The sequence below is a fragment of the Staurois parvus genome, unplaced genomic scaffold, assembly GCF_062004578.1.
Source record: "Staurois parvus isolate SC_StPar_1 unplaced genomic scaffold, SC_StPar_1.0 ptg001371l, whole genome shotgun sequence".
NCBI classification, from domain to species: Eukaryota; Metazoa; Chordata; class Amphibia; order Anura; family Ranidae; genus Staurois; species Staurois parvus.
The window spans coordinates 98,990-123,279 of record NW_028319167.1 but is presented as its reverse complement, the minus strand read 5'-3'; the positions used below and the strand labels follow the sequence as shown (position 1 = coordinate 123,279).

Genomic DNA, 24,290 nt, shown 5'->3' with positions numbered 1-24,290 from the left:
GTTCGGTGGGTACGTCAGACACAACCGTTAGTTGGCATGGCCCGGGAGCAAGCCCACTGAAATCACGTGTCCTCTACCTGCCCCTGTCCTTTGCTGTTCCCTCACCAAGCGAAGTATCGCATGCTGTGGGCTCAGCCCCACTGTACAGTGAGGAAGAGCTAACAGAGGGCGGTCAGGAACGGGGGGAGACATCCGCCTTTTCAGCAGCCAGGCGAAGAAGTACTGGCGAGGAGAGTGGCTCGGTAGCCGGTCTAGAGACAGGTCTGTCTCCTGACCCAGACGCAGCCGAGGGGGCTAGTAGTGAGGCGGAGACCCTACTTGATGATGATGAGGCTGATCGCACTTGGCAGCCTCGTCGTCATCAGGCTATTGCTTCCGCATCATCAGGAGAAGAGGGTGCCAGCTTGGCAGCGAGCGAAACAGTCGGTGGGTTGCCCAGGAGGCAGCAGGGTCACAGCAGTGTCAGTGGAGCCAAACAGCCACGGAGTAGAGCACCAGCTCCACTGCAGCCTACCACCACGGCCAGTAGTGGTGCCGGTGTGCACGGAGGAAGTAGCAGTCAGCCAGTGAGGAGTAGCGGGGTCAAAGTTTCCTACTCGGAGGTGTGGCAATTTTTCGTCAAGCCGCCCGAGGAAGTAAACGTAGCCGTATGTCGACTATGTGGCCAGAAAGTCAAGCGTGGCCAGGGGGGCCATGTTGGGACTACAGCGTTGCGTCAGCATATGCAGCGTCGCCATTCGGTGGCCTGGGAAAACCGTGATAAAGATACGGCGGTTCTGCCTGCCCCAGCCCCCGCTCCATCACCCGCTCCGTTACTTGCTCCGTCACCCGACGTCAATCGCCATCTATCAGCCAGTCAAGGCTCCAACACCTCTGCTGAGGGGAGTTGTCGCTCGTTGGCATCTTCCGCTCGTTCAGATGCTCCTTCTCCTGCTACTCCTCTTCTCGGATTCCGTCAGCAGTCTTTCTTTTAATCCGTTTCCAAGAGACAACAGTTTGCGAGCACGCACCCGACGGTGCAAAAGCTGAACGTCCTCCTGTCCAAGTTGCTGGTGCTGCAGTCCCTCCCTTTCCAACTGGTGGACTCAGCACCTTTCCGAGAAATGATGGCTTGTGCCGCGCCGCGGTGGAGAGTGCCAAGCCGTCATTTCTTTGCCCAAAAGGCAGTGCCAGCCCTGCATTCACATGTAGAAGAGATGGTGGGCCAGTCTTTGAGCATGTCGGTCTCTGCCAAAGTGCACGGCAGCGCCGACGTGTGGAGCTGTAACTACGGTCAGGGACAGTACATGTCATTTACGGCCCAATGGGTGAACGTGGTGCCGGCACAGCCGCACCAGCAACTTGGACAGGTCACGCCGCTTTTGCCTCCACGTTTGCACGTCCTTGGTCCAGCAAAGATGTCCGCCTCTACCACCTCTTCTTCCGCCGTGTCCTCAGCCGCCACCCCCGTGCCAAGTCCCATTACCCGACCGGCATATCACATGTGCAGGGCGCAACGGTGCCACGCTGTGCTGCACCTGGTATGCCTTGGCGAACGTAGTCACACAGGGGAGGAACTTCTGAGTGTAATGAACAGAGAAATCGACAGATGGCTGTCTCCGCGCAAACTGAAAATCGGAACCATGTTGACCGACAACGGAAAGAACATGGTGTCTGCTCTGCGTCAAGGAAGGTTGTGCCATGCGCCATGCATGGCTCACGTGTTCAATCTGGTTGTCAAGCGGTTCCTAAAATCCACCATCCCACTGCAAGACATCCTTAAAATGTCACGTAAACTTTGCATGCATTTCAGCCATTCCTACAGCGCAAAGCACACCCTCCTTGAGCTGCAGCGGCAGAACGGAATTCCACAGCATCGCCTGATCTGCGACGTTGCAACAAGGTGGAATTCAACCCTACACATGTTAGACCGCCTTTACGAGCAGAGAAAGGCCATCACCGATTTCCTGATGTTACAAGCGGATAAAGGTACTCCCCTGTGTAACTTCGATGTCAGCCATTGGCAGCTCATGCGTGACACCTGCCGCTTGCTCAGGCCCTTTGAGGAGGCCACGCTATTCGTGAGTCGGCAGGACTATGGGATGAACGACGTCATTCCTCTGTTGCACGTCCTGGAACAAATGCTGTTAACAATGGCTGGTCAGGGTGCGGTAGACGTGGCGCACAGATCTCAACGCCACATGACCCCTGTGGGGGCAGGACAGGAAGAAGAGGAGGAGGTAGAGGAGGACATTTGTGCTCAGGAATTATTCAGTGAAATGGGTGGTTTTTCCACTCAGCGGACAGGAGTGGAGGAGCAGGAGCATCTGGTAGAGGAGGAGGAGGAGGAGACAGAGGACCCGGACGCACCATGGCAGTATGCTGTGGAGATGGAGGCAGGGAGTCCCTCGCATTCCTTGGCGCAAATGGCCCATAGCATGCTCGGTTGCTTGCGTAGCGACAGCCGAATAATAACCATCAGACAGAGGGATGACTTTTGGCTGTCCACCTTGTTGGACCCTCGCTACCGTTCCAAAATGGTGGCCTTTTTCACACCTGCTGAGAGGGAGGCCAAAATTACGTACTATAAAAACCACCTATGTAGTCAGTTGGTCTCTGCCTTTCTGCGCCAACGTCCATCCTCAGACACTGTGGGCCCTGTGCGCTCGCGTTCCGCTGCCATGGCAGCAGGGGAGGGGTGGTAGGAGCAGTGGCAGCTCCACCAGCAGCGGCTGCCTCAGTCTGCAGTCGATGATGAGTAGCTTTCTTCACCAGCGCAGTGAGGAAACTACTAACCAGCCGCAGCAGCAGCAGCAGCATCAGGTGGACCTGGAGCAGGAGCTCAAACAACAGGCTTGGGCCTACTTGGACAGCACCCTGCCAACCGAGGTAGACAATCCCCTTGACTACTGGGCAACGAAACTTGACCATTGGCCCCAACTAGCTGAATTTGCCCTTGAAAGGCTGTCATGCCCGGCCAGTAGCGTGGCATCGGAGTGCGTGTTTAGTGCGGCAGGAGGTATTGTAACTCCGCGGAGGACACGACTGTCCACCCAAAGTGTGGAGAGACTCACGTTTGTGAAAATGAATCAGGCGTGGATTAGTCTGGATTTCAAACCACCAGTTCCTGACACAACTGACTAAATCCGCCATGAATCATGCCACAAACATGTGCCACTTTCAGGTCTCCTCACACACTGCTGGTGTGTTCCATTTTTTGTCATAGGGTGCTGGCAGATTACGGGCCTCCCATAGCTGCTGCCAGGCCCCTAATATGCCATGGGCCCCTATACCGCCTCCTCATGCTGCTGCCAGGTCCACAGTCTCTCATGGGTCCCTGTACGGCCTCCCATTGCTGCTGTCTCCATCGCCACACTCTGCCATGTGCCATTTTCAGGTCTCCTCAAACTGCTGGTGTGTTACATTTTTTGTCATAGGGTGCTGGCAGATTACGGGCCTCACATAGCTGCTGCCAGGCCCCTGATCTGCCATGGGCCCCTATACCGCCTCCTCATGCTGCTGCCAGGTCCAGAGTCTCTCATGCCATGTGCCACTTTCAGGTCTCCTCACACTGCTGGTGTGTTCAATTTTTTGACATAGGGTGCTGGCAAATTACGGGCCTCCCATAGCTGCTGCCAGGCCCCTAATCTGCCATGGGCCCCTGTACCGCCTCCTCATGCTGCTGCCAGGTCCAGAGTCTCTCATGGGTCCCTGTACGGCCTCCCATTGCTGCTGTCTCCATCGCCACACTCTGCCATGTGCCACTTTCAGGTCTCCTCACACACTGCTGGTGTGTTCAATTTTTTGACATAGGGTGCTGGCAGATTACGGGCCTCCCATAGCTGCTGCCAGGCCCCTAATCTGCCATGGGCCCCTATACCGCCTTCTCATGCTGCTGCCAGGTCCACAGTCTCTCATGGGTCCCTGTACGGCCTCCCATTGCTGCTGTCTCCATCGCCACACTCTGCCATGTGCCACTTTCAGGTCTCCTCACACTGCTGGTGTGTTACATTTTTTGTCATAGGGTGCTGTTAGATTACGGGCCTCACATAGCTGCTGCCAGGCCCCTAATCTGCCATGGGCCCCTATACCGCCTCCTCATGCTGCTGCCAGGTCCAGAGTCTCTCATGGGTCCCTGTACGGCCTCCCATTGCTGCTGTCTCCCATCGCCACACTCTGCCATGTGCCACTTTCAGGTCTCCTCACACACTGCTGGTGTGTTCAATTTTTTGTCATAGGGTGCTGGCAGATCACGGGCCTCCCATAGCTGCTGCCAGGCCCCTAATCTGCCATGGGCCCCTATACCGCCTCCTCATGCTGCTGCCAGGTCCAGAGTCTCTCATGCCATGTGCCACTTTCAGGTCTCCTCACACTGCTGGTGTGTTAAATTTTTTGACATAGGGTGCTGGCAGATTACGGGCCTCCCATTGCTGCTGCCAGGCACGTAATCTGCCATGGGCCCCCGTACCGCCTGGTCACGCTGCTGCTGAGCCCACAGTGTGACCTGGATCCCTGTACCGCCTCCCATTGCTCCCACTCTGCCATGTGCCACTTTGAGGTCTCCTCACACTCCTGCGGTTTTCCATTTGGTCATAGGTTGCTGGCAGATTACAGGCCTCCCATAGGTGCCGCCAGGCCCCAAATCGGCCATGGGCCCCCGTACCGCCTGGTCACGCTGCTGCTGAGCCCACAGTGTGACCTGGGTCCCTGTACCGCCTCCCATTGCTCCCACTCTGCCATGTGCCACTTTGAGGTCTCCTCACACTCCTGCGGTTTTCCATTTTGTCATAGGTTGCTGGCAGATTACAGGCCTCCCATAGGTGCCGCCAGGCCCCAAATCGGCCATGGGCCCCCGTACCGCCTGGTCACGCTGCTGCTGGTCCCACAGTGTGACCTGGGTCCCTGTACCGCCTCCCATTGCTCCCACTCTGCCATGTGCCACTTTGAGGTCTCCTCACACTCCTGCGGTTTTCCATTTGGTCATAGGTTGCTGGCAGATTACAGGCCTCCCATAGGTGCCGCCAGGCCCCAAATCGGCCATGGGCCCCCGTACCGCCTGGTCACGCTGCTGCTGGTCCCACAGTGTGACCTGGGTCCCTGTACCGCCTCCCATTGCTCCCACTCTGCCATGTGCCACTTTGAGGTCTCCTCACACTCCTGCGGTTTTCCATTTGGTCATAGGTTGCTGGCAGATTACAGGCCTCCCATAGGTGCCGCCAGGCCCCAAATCGGCCATGGGCCCCCGTACCGCCTGGTCACGCTGCTGCTGGTCCCACAGTGTGACCTGGGTCCCTGTACCGCCTCCCATTGCTCCCACTCTGCCATGTGCCACTTTGAGGTCTCCTCACACTCCTGCGGTTTTCCATTTTGTCATAGGTTGCTGGCAGATTACAGGCCTCCCATAGGTGCCGCCAGGCCCCAAATCGTCCATGGGCCCCCGTACCGCCTGGTCACGCTGCTGCTGGGCCCACAGTGTGACCTGGGTCCCTGTACCGCCTCCCATTGCTCCCACTCTGCCATGTGCCACTTTGAGGTCTCCTCACACTCCTGCGGTTTTCCATTTGGTCATAGGTTGCTGGCAGATTACAGGCCTCCCATAGGTGCCGCCAGGCCCCAAATCGGCCATGGGCCCCCGTACCGCCTGGTCACGCTGCTGCTGGTCCCACAGTGTGACCTGGGTCCCTGTACCACCTCCCATTGCTCCCACTCTGCCATGTGCCACTTTGAGGTCTCCTCACACTCCTGCGGTTTTCCATTTGGTCATAGGTTGCTGGCAGATTACAGGCCTCCCATAGGTGCCGCCAGGCCCCAAATCGGCCATGGGCCCCCGTACCGCCTGGTCACGCTGCTGCTGGTCCCACAGTGTGACCTGGGTCCCTGTACCGCCTCCCATTGCTCCCACTCTGCCATGTGCCACTTTGAGGTCTCCTCACACTCCTGCGGTTTTCCATTTGGTCATAGGTTGCTGGCAGATTACAGGCCTCCCATAGGTGCCGCCAGGCCCCAAATCGGCCATGGGCCCCCGTACCGCCTGGTCACGCTGCTGCTGGTCCCACAGTGTGACCTGGGTCCCTGTACCGCCTCCCATTGCTCCCACTCTGCCATGTGCCACTTTGAGGTCTCCTCACACTCCTGCGGTTTTCCATTTTGTCATAGTTTGCTGGCAGATTACAGGCCTCCCATAGGTGCCGCCAGGCCCCAAATCGGCCATGGGCCCCCGTACCGCCTGGTCACGCTGCTGCTGGTCCCACAGTGTGACCTGGGTCCCTGTACCGCCTCCCATTGCTCCCACTCTGCCATGTGCCACTTTGAGGTCTCCTCACACTCATGCGGTTTTCCATTTGGTCATAGGTTGCTGGCAGATTACAGGCCTCCCATAGGTGCCGCCAGGCCCCAAATCGGCCATAGGCCCCCGTACCGCCTGGTCACGCTGCTGCTGAGCCCACAGTGTGACCTGGGTCCCTGTACCGCCTCCCTTTGCTCCCACTCTGCCATGTGCCACTTTGAGGTCTCCTCACACTCCTGCGGTTTTCCATTTTGTCATAGGTTGCTGGCAGATTACAGGCCTCCCATAGGTGCCGCCAGGCCCCAAATCGGCCATGGGCCCCCGTACCGCCTGTTCACGCTGCTGCTGGTCCCACAGTGTGACCTGGGTCCCTGTACCACCTCCCATTGCTCCCACTCTGCCATGTGCCACTTTGAGGTCTCCTCACACTCCTGCGGTTTTCCATTTGGTCATAGGTTGCTGGCAGATTACAGGCCTCCCATAGGTGCCGCCAGGCCCCAAATCGGCCATGGGCCCCCGTACCGCCTGGTCACGCTGCTGCTGGTCCCACAGTGTGACCTGGGTCCCTGTACCGCCTCCCATTGCTCCCACTCTGCCATGTGCCACTTTGAGGTCTCCTCACACTCCTGCGGTTTTCCATTTTGTCATAGGTTGCTGGCAGATTACAGGCCTCCCATAGGTGCCGCCAGGCCCCAAATCGGCCATGGGCCCCCGTACCGCCTGGTCACGCTGCTGCTGAGCCCACAGTGTGACCTGGGTCCCTGTACCGCCTCCCATTGCTCCCACTCTGCCATGTGCCACTTTGAGGTCTCCTCACACTCCTGCGGTTTTCCATTTTGTCATAGGTTGCTGGCAGATTACAGGCCTCCCATAGGTGCCGCCAGGCCCCAAATCGTCCATGGGCCCCCGTACCGCCTGGTCACGCTGCTGCTGGTCCCACAGTGTGACCTGGGTCCCTGTACCGCCTCCCATTGCTCCCACTCTGCCATGTGCCACTTTGAGGTCTCCTCACACTCCTGCGGTTTTCCATTTGGTCATAGGTTGCTGGCAGATTACAGGCCTCCCATAGGTGCCGCCAGGCCCCAAATCGGCCATGGGCCCCCGTACCGCCTGGTCACGCTGCTGCTGGTCCCACAGTGTGACCTGGGTCCCTGTACCGCCTCCCATTGCTCCCACTCTGCCATGTGCCACTTTGAGGTCTCCTCACACTCCTGCGGTTTTCCATTTTGTCATAGTTTGCTGGCAGATTACAGGCCTCCCATAGGTGCCGCCAGGCCCCAAATCGGCCATGGGCCCCCGTACCACCTGGCCACGCTGCTGCTGGTCCCACAGTGTGACCTGGGTTCCTGTACCGCCTCCCATTGCTCCCAATCTGCCATGTGCCACTTTCAGGTCTCCTCACACTCCTGCGGTTTTCCATTTGGTCATAGGTTGCTGGCAGATTACAGGCCTCCCATAGGTGCCGCCAGGCCCCAAATCGGCCATGGGCCCCCGTACCGCCTGGTCACGCTGCTGCTGAGCCCACAGTGTGACCTGGGTCCCTGTACCGCCTCCCATTGCTCCCACTCTGCCATGTGCCACTTTCAGGTCTCCTCACACTCCTGCTGGTTTCCATTTTGTCATAGGTTGCTGTATGGCCTCCCATTGCTGCCGCCTCCACCGCCACACTGTGGCTCCAAACACTGGTTTTGGCCCCGTGACTGGCCAAATGAGTGAAGTGTGCGGTGATTCTAAGATCGACGGCACTCATCTGCATGTCATACTGACTGACAGTATTATTTCTCTTCCCCAGCAGACTCCAAGGGCATTTAAATTAAAGGTACAGTGTTCTGCACTAATATTAAGTCTCTCTGAAGCCTAGAAACACCCTTTTTTAAGTTAAATTCACAGCGAATATATTCGACTCGAATCGAATATTTTCCACGAATTCGCTGAATCAGTCGAATCGAATTTTTGAATACTTCGCTCATCTCTAGTGATAGGGAGAGAAGAGTATGAATGCAGACCCAACGTTGTCATACAGTACGTCAGCTGAATTTCATGGTCAGTATGAGCAATCCAGCAATAGGGTGCAGGATGAGCAGATGTCTCTCCACTTGGTGAGACATTTTTATGTTTTGGTGAAGAGGATTTCATGGGGAGAAAGAAAACTCATATCCAGGGAATATTTTTTTCCACAATGGCCTTTATTTCCCCAGACAGACATATTGTTCTGTATGAGCTCCTTTTTATGATCTGGGTTCCTCCATATAACTAATCATATGAATACAGTATGTAGGCCGGGCATTAAGAACGTGGGCATAAAGTATCATTCCCGGGTACCCCTAACAGGCCTCATCCCCTAATTCCACATTAATGTGAGTCCCCACTCCCAGAGGGAGCAAACAAGGCATACATTCACCAGCACATGTACAATACTATGCCCGACACTTCACCCTGGCAGAGCCAGGTACCAGATCAATGGATGGGTCAATGGTAGTAAGAAGAGGCAAGGCAAATAACTTTTCAAAGCTTTCCTTTCACAACTTCAAGGCATTCAACTTCCATTAGTACTTTCCCAGGCAATCTACAGTATGTCCTGTTCCTATCTCCCTCCTATCCAGGGACCAGGACATCTCCGGGTATACCCCAGTTACATAGTTAGTCTGGCCAAAAAAACATCCAGTCCATCCAATTTAACCATAAAGAAAATGTATAATTCTATACCCACTGTTGATCCAGAGGAAGGCATAAAACCCAGCAAAGCATGATCCAATTTGCTCCTACAGGAGAAAAAATTCCTTCCTGATCCCCAGAGAGGCAATCAGATATTCCCTGGATCAACTTTACTTATAACTTTACCAGTTGGGGAATACCAATCACTGGAACACCACATTTCTGTAGAATGGGCCCCACTAAGTCCCATGGGGGGGGCAGCTCCAGAGTCTCACTCCTCTTCTCTCAGACTCTCTACACAAACTCCTCCTACTCCCTAACGTATCTCCCTATTTATCTATGGGGAGGACACCATCCAGTAGCCAAATTTTGAATTGCACTTACACCCTTTTACAAGCATGAGTCAAAGGTCAGCCTTGCCCTGTATTGGTAAATATTAACCCTTTCACTGCCAGAGCTATTTTTGCCTATTTTTACACGTTTAAAAAATCATTTTAGGCCTAAAGATTACACAAAACCCCAAATATTATATATTTTCTGAAAGCAGACACCTTAGAGAATAAAATAGGGGTAGTTCCAAATTTATATGTCATATTGGAAATACAAAATTTCAGTAAAAATCACACTAAAGTGAATTTTAGAGCAAACAAATGCAATCAATTACTTAAATCAAAATATAACATATGAGGTTGTGCCAAGTACATAGATACCCAACATGCCAAACCTTAAATTTATGTGCGCCTATGAAATGGTGACAAACTTCAGTCCCCTATATATTCTATAGGTGACGCTTCATAAGCCCCTACAGGTCATCAGTTTCATGTTATGGAGGAGGTCTTGTGCTAGAATTATTGCTCTCACTCCGGCGTGTGCGGTGATATGTAACGTGTATCACAATCAATGTTTTTACACAAAGGCACCCTGACGTGTGTGTTTACGGTCATACATGTGTATATGTGAGGGTGGGGGGGCCTCAACATTTTTTCAGGGGGGTGTTATATCCTTGGGTGTAACTATTTTTTTACAACAAAAAAAATGTGCTTAACTTTTTTTTTACTTGACATAGGGGACACAAAGTCCCTTATGTCATGATTTTTTAGGTGACAGGTTCTCTTTATTAAGACATGCAGGGTCTAAAAGACCCCCAATGTCTCCTCTGTGATCCACACTCCTCTCTCCTCTCCACCCATTAGCCCCCACCATGGCTCTCCCGCTTACATGGCGAGAGCGAGCCCAAGGGTGGTCACCAGAACCGGGGGCTATGGATGCAATCGGCGGCAGAGGAGCCATCTGACTGCTTCCGGCGTACGGACCTGGCAGTGAAAGGGTTAAACATTTGACTGTATTCTATCCCCGGTGTCAGAGACTTTCACTGTCACTTTGCTTTCTGCTGTCAGCCATGGTATCTGCTGATCTGAGCCTCTCTGAGAGGATGCAGCCACTCTGATTGGCTGTGGCAGGACAGGTAGCCAAGCTTAGCAGGGACTAGCCATCAGCTGATTATATCATTCATCAGGTGAGGATGGCCGACGTCTATAGTCCTCTATAGTCCTGTGCAGGAACAAGGACAGAACAGGGCGCCTGCTGGTGGGACTACAAGATACAGAACAGCTTTGCATGTTAGGCTGCATTATCCCTTTACACCCGAACACATATGAATGACACAGGTTCTGGGCTAATTGAATGCAGATAAGGCATCAAGTGAGTGGAATTCCCACCTTCATCAGCCCCAGAACCTGTGTAACTAATATGTGTTCGGGTGTAAAGGGGTGAGGTGGCCCCCCCTAGGCTGCATTCACACTTGAGGGTTTTGTAGCTTGAAGATTGAAGATCCAAGAAAGTTCAAACTTAAAAAATGACTTGTTCTCTATGGTGCTTCTTCACACCTGATCACTGGAACAGGCGCCATAGAGAACAATTGATTTTGTAAGTTGGAGTGTTTTTGGATCTTGGATCTTCAAGCTACAAAACCCTCCAGTGTGAATGCAGCCTTAGAGTTGTACAACTACCAGTGAGGACGTATCGGCTTGTCTGCTGGTCTGTAGTACTACAAAGGGCAGCTTAGTAGAAGTTTTATTGCTTTAATCTGTGACAGTTTCAATCTGTTTTTGCATGCCTGTTCACTTGTATGGAAAGAGAATCAGTTCTGAACGAACGTTTGTTGACCTCGGCCCTAATTTTCACCAAAGTGTCCGATATTTTCCTGAGACAGGCACATAGTTCTGCAGGAGATTCTTTCAATATTGGTGTCCCTCCATATAATGAATCCTATGAACAAAGTACAAGTCACAGCCCAGCCTCGCCCTGTGTAGGAGGAAGTGACACCTCCCAGCTGTATTCTTCCCCGGGGTCAGAGACATTCATTTCTCCTACTGTCAGCGATGGCGTCTGCAGATCTGAGAGTCGAGCTGGAATGTTCCGTCTGTCTGAACATTTATACAGATCCTGTAACCCTAAGATGTGGACACAACTTCTGCCGGGTCTGTATTGATCGTGTTCTGGATGCACAGGGGGGGTCTGGAGGACATTCCTGTCCTGAATGCAGACAGAAGTTTCCGGATCTTCCTGCACTGCACAGGAACATAACACTGCATAACATAGTGGAGAATTTCCAGTCTGCTCAGCCTGATCAGGAGGAGTCCGGGGTCTTCTGTACTCACTGTGTGGACTATCCTGTACCTGCTGTTAGATCCTGTCTGCTCTGTGAGGTTTCTCTGTGTGATAAACACCTGAAAGTCCACAAAAAGTCCCCAGAACACATCTTATGTGACCCCACCTTGTCCATGGAGAGCAGGAAATGCTCCGTCCATAAGAAGATCCTGGAGTATTACTGCACTAAAGATAATATCTGTATTTGTGTGTCCTGCACTTTGGCTGGAGAACATCGAGGACACCAGGTGGAGATGCTGGATGAGGCTTCTGAGAAGAAGAAGGAGACACTGAGGAATGTTCTGCAGAAACTTCTGACAAAGAGAGAGGAGATGGAGGAAAGAGTCCAGAGTCTGCAGGAACACAGGAGGAAAGTAAAAGAAGAAGCAGCTGGTGACACCGAGAGACTCACTGCCCTGTTTATAGATCTCAGGAGACGTCTGGATGACCTGGAGAAGAGAGTCCTGAGGAAAATCTCCGGGAGGGCAGAGCGGGTCTCCATCTTCATCCGGGATCTGGAAATAAAGAAGGAGGAGCTGTCCAGGAAGATGCGTGACATTGAGGAGCTGTGTAACATGACGGATCCACTGACTGTCCTACAGGAATCAGACACAGGTGACTTGTGTGATACTGAGGATGGAGATAATGAGGACAGAGAGAGACATGAGGAACTCCTCCATGATGGAGGGGGGCTGGATGTGGCTGGGATATCACACACATTACACACATTATCTGATATAATAACAGAGGGAAATGTATCCTTCTATATACAGGGAGCTGAGGACATATTACTGGATGGAAACACAGCTCATAATACTCTACATATATCAGATGACAGGAAAACTGTATCCAGGTCACATAGAAACCAGAATCGTCCAGAAACACCAGAGAGATTTCAGGGTTATTCTCAGGTGTTGAGCAGTCGGAGTTTCTCCTCAGGGAGACATTACTGGGTAGTGGATGTCGGGGGGTCAGATGGATGGGGAGTCGGGATGTGTTACCCCAGTATGGACAGGAGAGGAGGGCAGGCAGGGATTGGAGAGAATAACAAGTCCTGGGGTTTGTACAGGAATGGTGATCAGTATTGGGTGATACATGACAGGAAAGATACCCCCTTACCCTCCAATCCCCCCAGTACCAGAGTCAGGATAGATCTGGATTATGAGGCCGGGTGGATCTCCTTTTATGATCTGTGTGACCCGATCCGACACCTCCACACCTTCACCACCACCTTCACTGAGCCCCTCCATGCCGGGATAGGTGTAGGGAGAGGTTGTATAAAGATCTGTGGGGGGAGAGGGGGAAGTGAGAACTCCGCCCAGAGTGGTGACATCACAGGGAGGGGGGACGGGATTGGTGGAACATTCAGCCAATAGTCCTGCAGTGTTTTCTATGATCCATATATTACTGTGAGACGTCTCTATTTCTCCCTCACAGATGTCTATGATTGGCTGGAAGAACTGTCCAATTATAGTGAAGGCTTTTCTCTATTGGTCAGCGAGGAGCATGTGATCTATCTATTATCTATCCTATCTATCTATCTATCTATCTATCTATCTATCTGGGGCGGACTGACCGTTCGGGAATTCTGTTATATACAGGGAATAGTCAGTGTACGGATATCAGTGTTATATCTGTACACTGTTTGTCCCCTATATATAACACCAGGGGCAGACTGAAATTCGAGGACTCGGGCATTGCCCGAGAGCCCAGGGTCAGTAGGGGGCCCCATGAGAGGCCCCTGTTACCTTTTTCATAGGCTTTTTTTGAGTTTAGGGAAAGACACAGGGGCCCCATGATCTCCTATTGCCCGGGGACCCCATGAGTTGTCAGTCCACCCCTGTATAACACTGATATCTGTACACTGACTATTCCCTGTATATAACACTGATATCCGTACACTGACTATTCCCTGTATATAACACTGATATCCATACACTGACTATTCCCTGTATATAACACTGATATCTGTACACTGACTATTCCCTGTATATAACACTGATATCTGTACACTGACTATTCCCTGTATATATAACACTGATATCCGTACACTGACTATTCCCTGTATATAACACTGATATCTGTACACTGACTATTCCCTGTATATAACACTGATATCCGTACACTGACTATTCCCTGTATATATAACACTGATATCTGTACACTGACTATTCCCTGTATATAACACTGATATCCGTACACTGACTATTCCCTATATATAACACTGATATCTGTACACTGACTATTCCCTGTATATAACACTGATATCCGTACACTGACTATTCCCTGTATATAACACTGATATCCGTACATTGACTATTCCCTGTATATAACACTGATATCTGTACACTGACTATTCCCTGTATATAACACTGATATCCGTACACTGACTATTCCCTGTATATAACACTGATATCTGTACACTGACTATTCCCTGTATATAACACTGATATCCGTACACTGACTATTCCCTGTATATAACACTGATATCCGTACACTGACTATTCCCTGTATATAACACTGATATCCGTACACTGACTATTCCCTGTATATATAACACTGATATCTGTACACTGACTATTCCCTGTATATAACACTGATATCTGTACATTGACTATTCCCCGTATATAACACTGATATCTGTACACTGACTATTCCCTGTATATATAACACTGATATCCGTACATTGACTATTCCCTGTATATAACACTGATATCTGTACACTGACTATTCCCTGTATATAACACTGATATCTGTACACTGACTATTCCCTGTATATAACACTGATATCTTGAACATAGTTTAGAGAAATTCTGTGACAGACGTATGGAATGCGGGCAGTGCAATATGTAGGTGGGGCTTTGTGTGGGTGTGGCTTGAGTGTGGGCGGGGACACAGGGGGCCCCATGATCTCCTATTGCCCGGGGGCCCCATGAGTTGTCAGTCCGCCCCTGCTGTCTATCTATCTCTATAAAGTATAACTAAAGACAAAACGTATTTTAGTATTGGATGGGTGGAGAGGGATTAGAACCCCGGCCAGGTTTTTATTGCTGTCTGGGCCCCCATTGGGGAGATTCGGCCTCTCTATTTGTCCTTGTAACCATTATCACCAGAAGTAACAATGAATCAAATGTTGGGTTGTCACCAGAACAGGAATAGAGGGGAAATCTTCCAGTGGGGAGACTAGATCTGGTGATCAGCAGGGATTCCCTCACTTTGCAGCAATTGTCTGTCATTTCCTGTTGTGGCGATGGGACAGGAAGTGAGGAGAAATCTCCCCAATGGAACACAGATGGCAATACAAGCCTGGCAGGGGGTAGAACCCTTTCTTGCTTCATCCAAAATACAAAAAAGTTTTGTCTTTAGTTCTACTTTAATTTTCTAAACAGGAAGTGACCATGTAATACCAGCAATTTCCCTCCCCCCGCCCCTCCCCCCATGTTCTTCCCCTCCTCATGGTGGCGCTATTTGCATCCATGATCACACACAGAGGATGGAGATGATCCATCAGTACAGAGGATGCAGTGCCGTCATTGTGATGGGATAGGATGGGGTCACCCCTACATCTAGGAGAGGTCACATGACACCATGTGGGGGGAGGGGACTGGGAAGGACAGAAGTGAGGTCTGGTGGATGGTGGTGGGTGATGAGCTCCGTCTGTACTGGGAGGACTCATGGAGATCGGCTCCATCACACAACAAGAGGGGGAGGGGAGAGGGTCAGCGGCCTTTTCTGCAGAGGGGGGAAGGGTGACCATAGAGCAGGTTGGGGGGCAGAGGAAGAGGACCGGCATAACCCGGTGTGTGTCTGTACAGAGCAGCATAGAGCTCCCACCTTCCCCAGGATGTACAGGACATAAAAAGGAGACACATACTGCTAATATATCATCACACACTAACCTGTCTGCACCCTACAGAGTTCTATTCTAGGAATCTGCATGGAGGAAGTATGGTGGCAGCCATTGCTAACTACTTCTAAAGAATACTAGTTCCCTGGCTGTCATTCTGATCCAACGCCTTCTGTACTTTCTATGTCAGACCACCTGGAAGAAGTATTCAGACTCGGAGTTCTGACTTAACTCTGATTTCCTGATCTGCATGATTGTTCCAGGTCAGTGTCCCCGAATACTGAGTCCACAGACAGCCAGGAGAAGAGCATTTTCAGAAGACATCCAGCAATGGCCCCTCCATATTCCCCCCAGTACAGGTGTCATTTATGTCACAGCCGGGGACATTCTTCTCGCATCGTTTGTTTTCATTTTCCCCGAATACAAAATGCTGAATGATAATCTACAATGTCTTTTGTTGGTTTTATTCATTTTCTGGAAGATTTACAAATGAATAAATTGATCTTTTCTGTCACTTTTCTTATTACTTATTGTATGAAATATTCATTTTATAAATCAGCATTTAATCCCGGCTCCTCCATGACACCGTGTTACAGAGAATTCTGGGCTTTCCGATAAGACAGCCCAGCACTAGCTGGTCTGCGGACAGAGATGAGAGCGCCAACGTGCTCTTATCTTCTGGAATGAGGTCGGTGTGGCCCTCAGTAGATGTAATGTGGCCCCATTGAGGTCTTATTCCACTCAGCTCAGCCTCTTTCATGTAGATATGACGTGTCTGACCTCACTGGCCCAGTCAGCAGTCCAGGTGCTGTCATGTCCATCCTCCGATGTCCATCTGGGAGAACCCAATGGTGGACATTGTCACAAGGGTCAGGAGGATGATGATAATCACAGTGAGTATGTTTCACCCACTGATCCCTAATACCAAGGAGGGATCCATCCATTGGCAGTAGACTTGAACCTGTTGGCCTCCAACCAAGGTTGGGTAATGATAGCTAATGAAGCAGAAAGTTCTATTGATGTAGCATCTCTCAAGTTTAGCTAGGGGGAGCTAGACTAGGTTTAGGAGGATAGGAGGGCTGAGGAGCAGTCTGGATATGAGTTACTGGGATCAAATTTAGGTCAGGGCTGAGGGCTCTGCAGGTTGGTTCCTTGATACCTCCCCCTGCTCTAGAATCTTGGAGAAGATTCTAGAAGAAGTGGGTGGGGGTGAGGAGCGGCTTGCGTGCACACTTAAAGAACTTTGGCCAATCCCCAAGCAGGAGGCTTAGCATGGGGCCAGGGCAGCCTTTAAGTGTGACTGAGCCTGCTCAGCAGTGGAAGAGTTTTGGTGGAAGATGTGAGGAAGGCTAAGATGCAATAGGCTGGGAGGGGGCCCAGTGGGAGGAGCCAGCACCATCTTGGCTGAAGGGACATAGCAGAGGGAGGAAGAAGTCTGTCCGCCTCCTCAGTCTCTCCCGCTCCTTGCATTTCCTGGACATGTTCCAGACCTGCTGCACTACAGTATGTGTGGGGTAGACTTGCTGTAGAGGGTGGTCTGTACCCCGCTATGTGCACGGTTCTCTCCCTGCTCTGCAGAGACAGTTTCATGTGCGCCCCTCCCATTCAGCTGCAGGCCACACCCACATCCCCCATTCTTTGAATGTTCTCATGTACAGTACCATCACGCCTAATGTGCATCACTACAGCTATGACACCACTTTGTTGTTTCTCCATTGTAAAATGTTGTTCTATAACCCCATCGCCCCGTGTTCTTCTCTGCTTCTTGTGTGACTGGTTCTGTTAAAAAAAAAATGAGAAAAAATCATTAAATGAAGAAATTGCAAAAAAATATATATTTCTACCACTTTATAAAGCTCTGGTTCATCCACATCTGGAGTATGCTGTCCAGTCCTGGTCACCAGTCCTCAGGTAGGATGTGCTAGAACTGGAGAGAGTCCAGAGAAGGACAACAATGATAATAAGGGGGCTGGAGGACCTCCGTTATGAGGAACAACTACAAGCATTAAACCCTGGAGAAGAGACAATTACGAGGAGATCTGATAACAATGTACAAATCTTTACATGGGGACTCCAGCATTGAGAGGAACCTATTTAATCTCAGGTCTCTATAGGACTCACATGGCCCAGCAATGAAGTTGGATAGGAAGCGCTGCTAAGGGGGTACCACCGGGCCATCACTTAACGGGGGCCTTGCCAGCCAGCAGATTCAAGTTTCAATGACATGTTCCATACAGGGGTGGACTGACCATTCCAGATTGCCTGAGGGCCCAGAGCCAGTAGAGGGCCCCATGAGAGGCTCCATCACTGCACCTCTACTTGTTGTGGCGCACCGATCATACTCCATCAAACTTGCCTGCAGATCGGTCTCTGTTTGCGGTGCTCTCCTCAGCAGTCCAATTTCCTATTAGTCCCGTTTCCTAGATTGGTGACATGTGATTGGTCCCCCCATCCTCCCCCCAGACACACATCCCCTTACATGAGGACAGGAAAGAGACAGCGGAGAGCCCGGTGTCCGGCCACAGAACACCTCCTCCGGGAGAGCCATGCATGACAAGCCCCGCCCTTACTCTGCAGCCCGGCCACTCACTGGCTGCCAGGATCACTGCCCGGCTCTGCAGCCCTGATCTCCCATTCATTCTGCTGTGTCCCCGGCTGGGAAGATCCAGAGATGATCCTGTGTGTGGATGGAGGATGATCTTCACACACTCTTGTGAAAGGGGCTATGAAGGCGGCAGATTGTAATATGCAGCACACAGCAGCATCTCTAGATCCTGGCTGCCTGAGCCTACAATATAGCAGCCTAGGGACAGAATTGTGAGTAGCAGACATACTGACCTCACTTGCAAATTACCCATCATCTATTCTGTACCCAAGATACATAAAGATCACATAAACCCTCCAATAAGACCTATTATTAATGGCATCAACTCACTAACAGCAAGATTAGGAGAATACAGAGATCAATATCTCCAACCATTAGTAGAACAAACTAAGGCGTACCTCAAAGATACTAGGCACATCATTCTACTAACACAAAGTTTACACATTAATGAAAAACCAAACTAAGCCCAGCAGACGTATCGTCGCTCTATACCATCATAGATCATGAGGGAGTCATTAAGGCGGCAAAATGGGCCCTAACAAAGTACTCCACCCTACATATAAAACAACAAAACCTTTTGCTGGAATGTTTTGTATTTTGTTTAAATCACAATTACTTCTGGTATCAGAATAAATATTACCTGCAAGTGAAAGGGGTTGCTATGGGCGCTCGAGTCGCCCCTAGCATAGCGAACCTATACATGGCACAATGGGAAGAGGAAAGTATATTCCAAAATCAAAGGAAAGAAATGGTATTATACCATAGATCTATAGATGATTTGATAGTAATATGGAATGGGGATGAAGTTTCATTATCTAAATTCTATGAAGGCCTTAATGAAAATCATAAAAATCTAACTTTGAGATGGAATATAAGTAATAAGGAGGTACATTTTCTGGACATATGGTTAATAAAAAATGGATCACACACATATACACCAAAAACGTTTTTTAAAAAACGGACAGAAATGCATTCATACCAACTAACAGCTGTGATTACAAGCCATGGATAAAAAAATATCCCGAGAGGGCAGTTCATGCGTCTAAGAAGAAACCGCACTAACCTAGTAGATTCTAAACAACAAAGTAACATTCTAATAAAAAGATTTATAGATAAAGGGTACAGAAGAGAAGCAATAGAGCAAGAGAGGAAGCAAATCGAAGTACTAGATAGAAAAAATCTTCTAGAAAAAAACAATATAAAAACTAACACAGAAAACATGAATGTATCTATGGTAATGCCATTCAACAGACAATTTAAAGATATACAACAAATAATAAACAAACACTGGGATGTATTAAAATTAGACAAGGATTTGAAGAATATCGTTAAAGACAGACCTAGATTTATTTATACTGAGCGACATATCAGATTGGATGTCGCTCCACTTCCTTATACTGAACCTCTCCAAAACCGAGTTTCTTGTTTTCCCCCCAGCCCGGGCACCACCCCCCATTGACTTCTCCATCACATCCAACAATGCTACCATCAAACCCGCCCCGCAGGCCAGAGTACTTGGTGTCATTTTGGACTCCAACCTATCCTTCCAGCCCCAAGTCCAATCTTTAACAAACTCGTGCAGACTCCGCCTCCGCAACATGCAGACTCCGCCTCCGCAACATGCAGACTCCGCCTCCGCAACATCGCCAAAATCTGCACGTTCCTAACCCCAGAAACCACTAAACAGCTCATCCACTCCCTCATCATATCACAACTCAACTACTGCAACTCCCTCCTCACTGGCCTGCCTCACCGCTGGCTATCCCCGCTTCAGTCAATCCTGAATACGGCTGCCAGACTCATCCACCTTACCAACCACTCCATTTCCGCCACCCCCCTCTGCCAATCCCTCCACTGGCTTCTGGATCAAATTCAACGGATCAAATTGAAAATCCTAACACTGACGTACAAAGCCGTCCACCATACTGCCCCGAACTACATCACCGACCTAATATACAAGTACCACCCAACACGCACACTCCGCTCCTCACAAGACCTCCTTCTCTCTAGTTCCCTGGTCTCCTCCTCCCATGCCCGCCTCCAGGACTTCTCCAGGGTGTCACCCATCCTCTGGAACTCCCTGCCCCAACCCATCAGATTATCACCTACTCTCCTCTCCTTCCTGAAAATGCATCTCTTCAGGAAAGCCTACCCCACCCCCTGCTAACTTGCCGACCTCTTCCACTCTTCCTACCACTTCATCCCCCACAGCTATCACCTCCTGTACAACTATCCCCTCCCTCCTAGATTGTAAGCTCGAAAGAGCAGGGCCCTCGAACTCCTCGTGTATCGCATTGTATTGGTATTGTTCTGTCACATGTTCTGTCCCCCTTTGTAATGTACAGCGCTGAGTGAACTATTGGCGCTTTATAAATACTGTATAATAATAATAATTTATAAAAAAGCTCCTAACATCCGGGATAAAGTAGTTAAGAACATCTTAGATCTACCCAATCCAGACATCAGATATACTTTTTTCCAGGGAACTGGACTTTACACATGTGGCAGATGCTATAGTTGTAATTAGAGATGAGCGAATCGAAGTAGGCGAAGTGGAATTCGTTTCGAATATTGGAAAAATTTCGATTTGCGCCGAATCCGAAAAATAGCATACTTCGGGTGCGCAAATCGAAATTTTTCATAAAATGGCGGCGACATGTGCGGCGACGGAGCGGGGATGTCTGGGAAGGCGCGCAGACAAGGCGCGCTGACCCATAATGCATTCATTAATGACATGTGATCGCATTAGCCAATCAGCAGCCAGCCAGCCAGCACTGTGTAATGGTTGAGCTATAAATGGCGGCCATTTTAGAATTCTCCATTTGCCTCCAGTCATTCAAGAGAGGCAGACCGCTCTGTATTAGGGACAGAGTTAGGGCCACAGAAACGTTACTCGGACACAGAATTGTTACTGAGGGCCATAGAACCGTTACTTAGGGCCACAGAAACTTTACTTAGGGACACAGAATTGTTACTCAGGGACACAGAGGGCCACAGAACCGTTACTCAGGGACACATAATTGTTACTGAGGGCCACAGAACCGTTACTTAGGGCCACAGAAACGTTACTCAGGGACACAGAATTGTTACTTAGGGCCACAGAATTGTTACTCAGGGACACAGAATTGTTACTGAGGGCCACAGAACCGTTACTTAGGGCCACAGAATTGTTACTCAGGGACAGACACAGAATTGTTACTGAGGGTCACAGAATTGTTACTGAGGGCCACAGAACCGTTACTTAGGGCCACAGAATTGTTACTCAGGGACACAGAATTGTTACTGAGGGCCACAGAACCGTTACTTAGGGCCACAGAATTGTTACTCAGGGACAGACACAGAATTGTTACTCAGGGACACAGAATTGTTACTGAGGGCCACAGAACCGTTACTTAGGGCCACAGAATTGTTACTCAGGGACACAGAATTGTTACTGAGGGCCACAGAACCGTTACTTAGGGCCACAGAATTGTTACTCAGGGACAGACACAGAATTGTTACTCAGGGACACAGAATTGTTACTGAGGGCCACAGAACCGTTACTTAGGGCCACAGAATTGTTACTCAGGGACAGACACAGAATTGTTACTCAGGGACACAGAATTGTTACTGAGGGCCACAGAACCGTTACTTAGGGCCACAGAATTGTTACTCAGGGACACAGAATTGTTACTGAGGGCCACAGAACCGTTACTTAGGGCCACAGAATTGTTACTCAGGGACAGACACAGAATTGTTACTCAGGGACACAGAATTGTTACTGAGGGCCACAGAACCGTTACTTAGGGCCACAGAATTGTTACTCAGGGACACAGAATTGTTACTGAGGGCCACAGAACCGTTACTTAGGGCCACAGAATTGTTACTCAGGGACAGACACAGAATTGTTACTCAGGGACACAGAATTGTTACTGAGGGCCACAGAATCGTTACTTAGGGCCACAGAAACGTTACTCAGGGACACAGAATTGTTACTGAGGGCCACAGAACCGTTACTTAGGGCCACAGAATTGTTACTCAGGGACACAGAATTGTTACTGAGGGCCACAGAACCGTTACTTAGGGCCACAGAATTGTTACTCAGGGACAGACACAGAATTGTTACTGAGGGACACAGAATTGTTACTGAGGGCCACAGAACCGTTACTTAGGGCCACAGAATTGTTACTCAGGGACACAGAATTGTTACTGAGGGCCACAGAACCGTTACTTAGGGCCACAGAATTGTTACTGAGGGACACAGAATTGTTACTGAGGGCCACAGAACCGTTACTTAGGGCCACAGAATTGTTACTCAGGGACACAGAATTGTTACTGAGGGCCACAGAACCGTTACTTAGGGCCACAGAATTGTTACTCAGGGACAGACACAGAATTGTTACTCAGGGACACAGAATTGTTACTGAGGGCCACAAAACCGTTACTTAGGGCCACAGAATTGTTACTCAGGGACACAGAATTGTTACTGAGGGCCACAGAACCGTTACTTAGGGCCACAGAATTGTTACTCAGGGACACAGAATTGTTACTGAGGGCCACAGAACCGTTACTTAGGGCCACAGAATTGTTACTCAGGATCAGACACAGAATTGTTACTGAGGGACACAGAATTGTTACTGAGGGTCACAGAACCGTTACTTAGGGCCACAGAAACGTTACTCAGGGACACAGAATTGTTACTGAGGGCCACAGAACCGTTACTTAGGGCCACAGAATTGTTACTCAGGGACAGACACAGAATTGTTACTCAGGGACACAGAATTGTTACTGAGGGCCACAGAACCGTTACTTAGGGCAACAGAAACGTTACTCAGGGACACAGAATTGTTACTGAGGGCCACAGAACCGTTACTTAGGGCCACAGAATTGTTACTCAGGGCCACAGAATTGTTACTGAGGGCCACAGAACCGTTACTTAGGGCCACAGAATTGTTACTCAGGGACAGACACAGAATTGTTACTGAGGGACACAGAATTGTTACTGAGGGCACAGAACCGTTACTTAGGGCCACAGAATTGTTACTCAGGGACACAGAATTGTTACTGAGGGCCACAGAACCGTTACTTAGGGCCACAGAATTGTTACTCAGGGACAGACACAGAATTGTTACTCAGGGACACAGAATTGTTACTGAGGGCCACAGAACCGTTACTTAGGGCCACAGAATTGTTACTCAGGGACACAGAATTGTTACTGAGGGCCACAGAACCGTTACTTAGGGCCACAGAAACGTTACTCAGGGACACAGAATTGTTACTGAGGGCCACAGAACCATTACTTAGGGCCACAGAATTGTTACTCAGGGACACAAAATTGTTACTGAGGGCCACAGAACCGTTACTTAGGGCCACAGAATTGTTACTCAGGGACACAGAATTGTTACTGAGGGCCACAGAACCGTTACTTAGGGCCACAGAATTGTTACTCAGGGACAGACACAGAATTGTTACTCAGGGACACAGAATTGTTACTGAGGGCCACAGAACTGTTACTTAGGGCCACAGAATTGTTACTCAGGGACACAGAATTGTTACTGAGGGCCACAGAACCGTTACTTAGGGCCACAGAATTGTTACTCAGGGACAGACACAGAATTGTTACTCAGGGACACAGAATTGTTACTGAGGGCCACAGAACCGTTACTTAGGGCCACAGAATTGTTACTCAGGGACAGACACAGAATTGTTACTCAGGGACACAGAATTGTTACTGAGGGCCACAGAACCGTTACTTAGGGCCACAGAATTGTTACTCAGGGACACAGAATTGTTACTGAGGGCCACAGAACCGTTACTTAGGGCCACAGAATTGTTACTCAGGGACAGACACAGAATTGTTACTGAGGGACACAGAATTGTTACTGAGGGCCACAGAACCGTTACTTAGGGCCACAGAAACGTTACTCAGGGACACAGAATTGTTACTGAGGGCCACAGAACCGTTACTTAGGGCCACAGAATTGTTACTCAGGGACACAGAATTGTTACTGAGGGCCACAGAACCGTTACTTAGGGCCACAGAATTGTTACTCAGGGACAGACACAGAATTGTTACTGAGGGAAACAGAATTGTTACTGAGGGCCACAGAACCGTTACTTAGGGCCACAGAATTGTTACTCAGGGACACAGAATTGTTACTGAGGGCCACAGAACCGTTACTTAGGGCCACAGAATTGTTACTCAGGGACACAGAATTGTTACTGAGGGCCACAGAACCGTTACTTAGGGCCACAGAATTGTTACTCAGGGACAGACACAGAATTGTTAC

General features: G+C 49.9%; 1 protein-coding gene across 1 annotated transcript; it reads left to right on the top strand.

Moving 5' to 3' along the window:
* The first annotated feature begins 11,277 nt into the window (after window positions 1-11,277).
* On the top strand, window positions 11,278-15,930 carry LOC149436353 (E3 ubiquitin-protein ligase TRIM21-like). Its single transcript, XM_089661696.1, has one exon. It carries the CDS (start codon window positions 11,302-11,304, stop codon window positions 12,943-12,945), a length of 1,644 nt encoding a protein of 547 aa, XP_089517822.1. The 5' UTR covers window positions 11,278-11,301; the 3' UTR covers window positions 12,946-15,930.
* The last annotated feature ends 8,360 nt before the right edge of the window (window positions 15,931-24,290 follow it).

Coding starts and splice junctions, on each gene's coding strand:
- LOC149436353 (XM_089661696.1), top strand. CDS start 11,302: ATGGCGTCTGCAGATCTGAGAGTCGAGCTGGAATGTTCCGTCTGTCTG.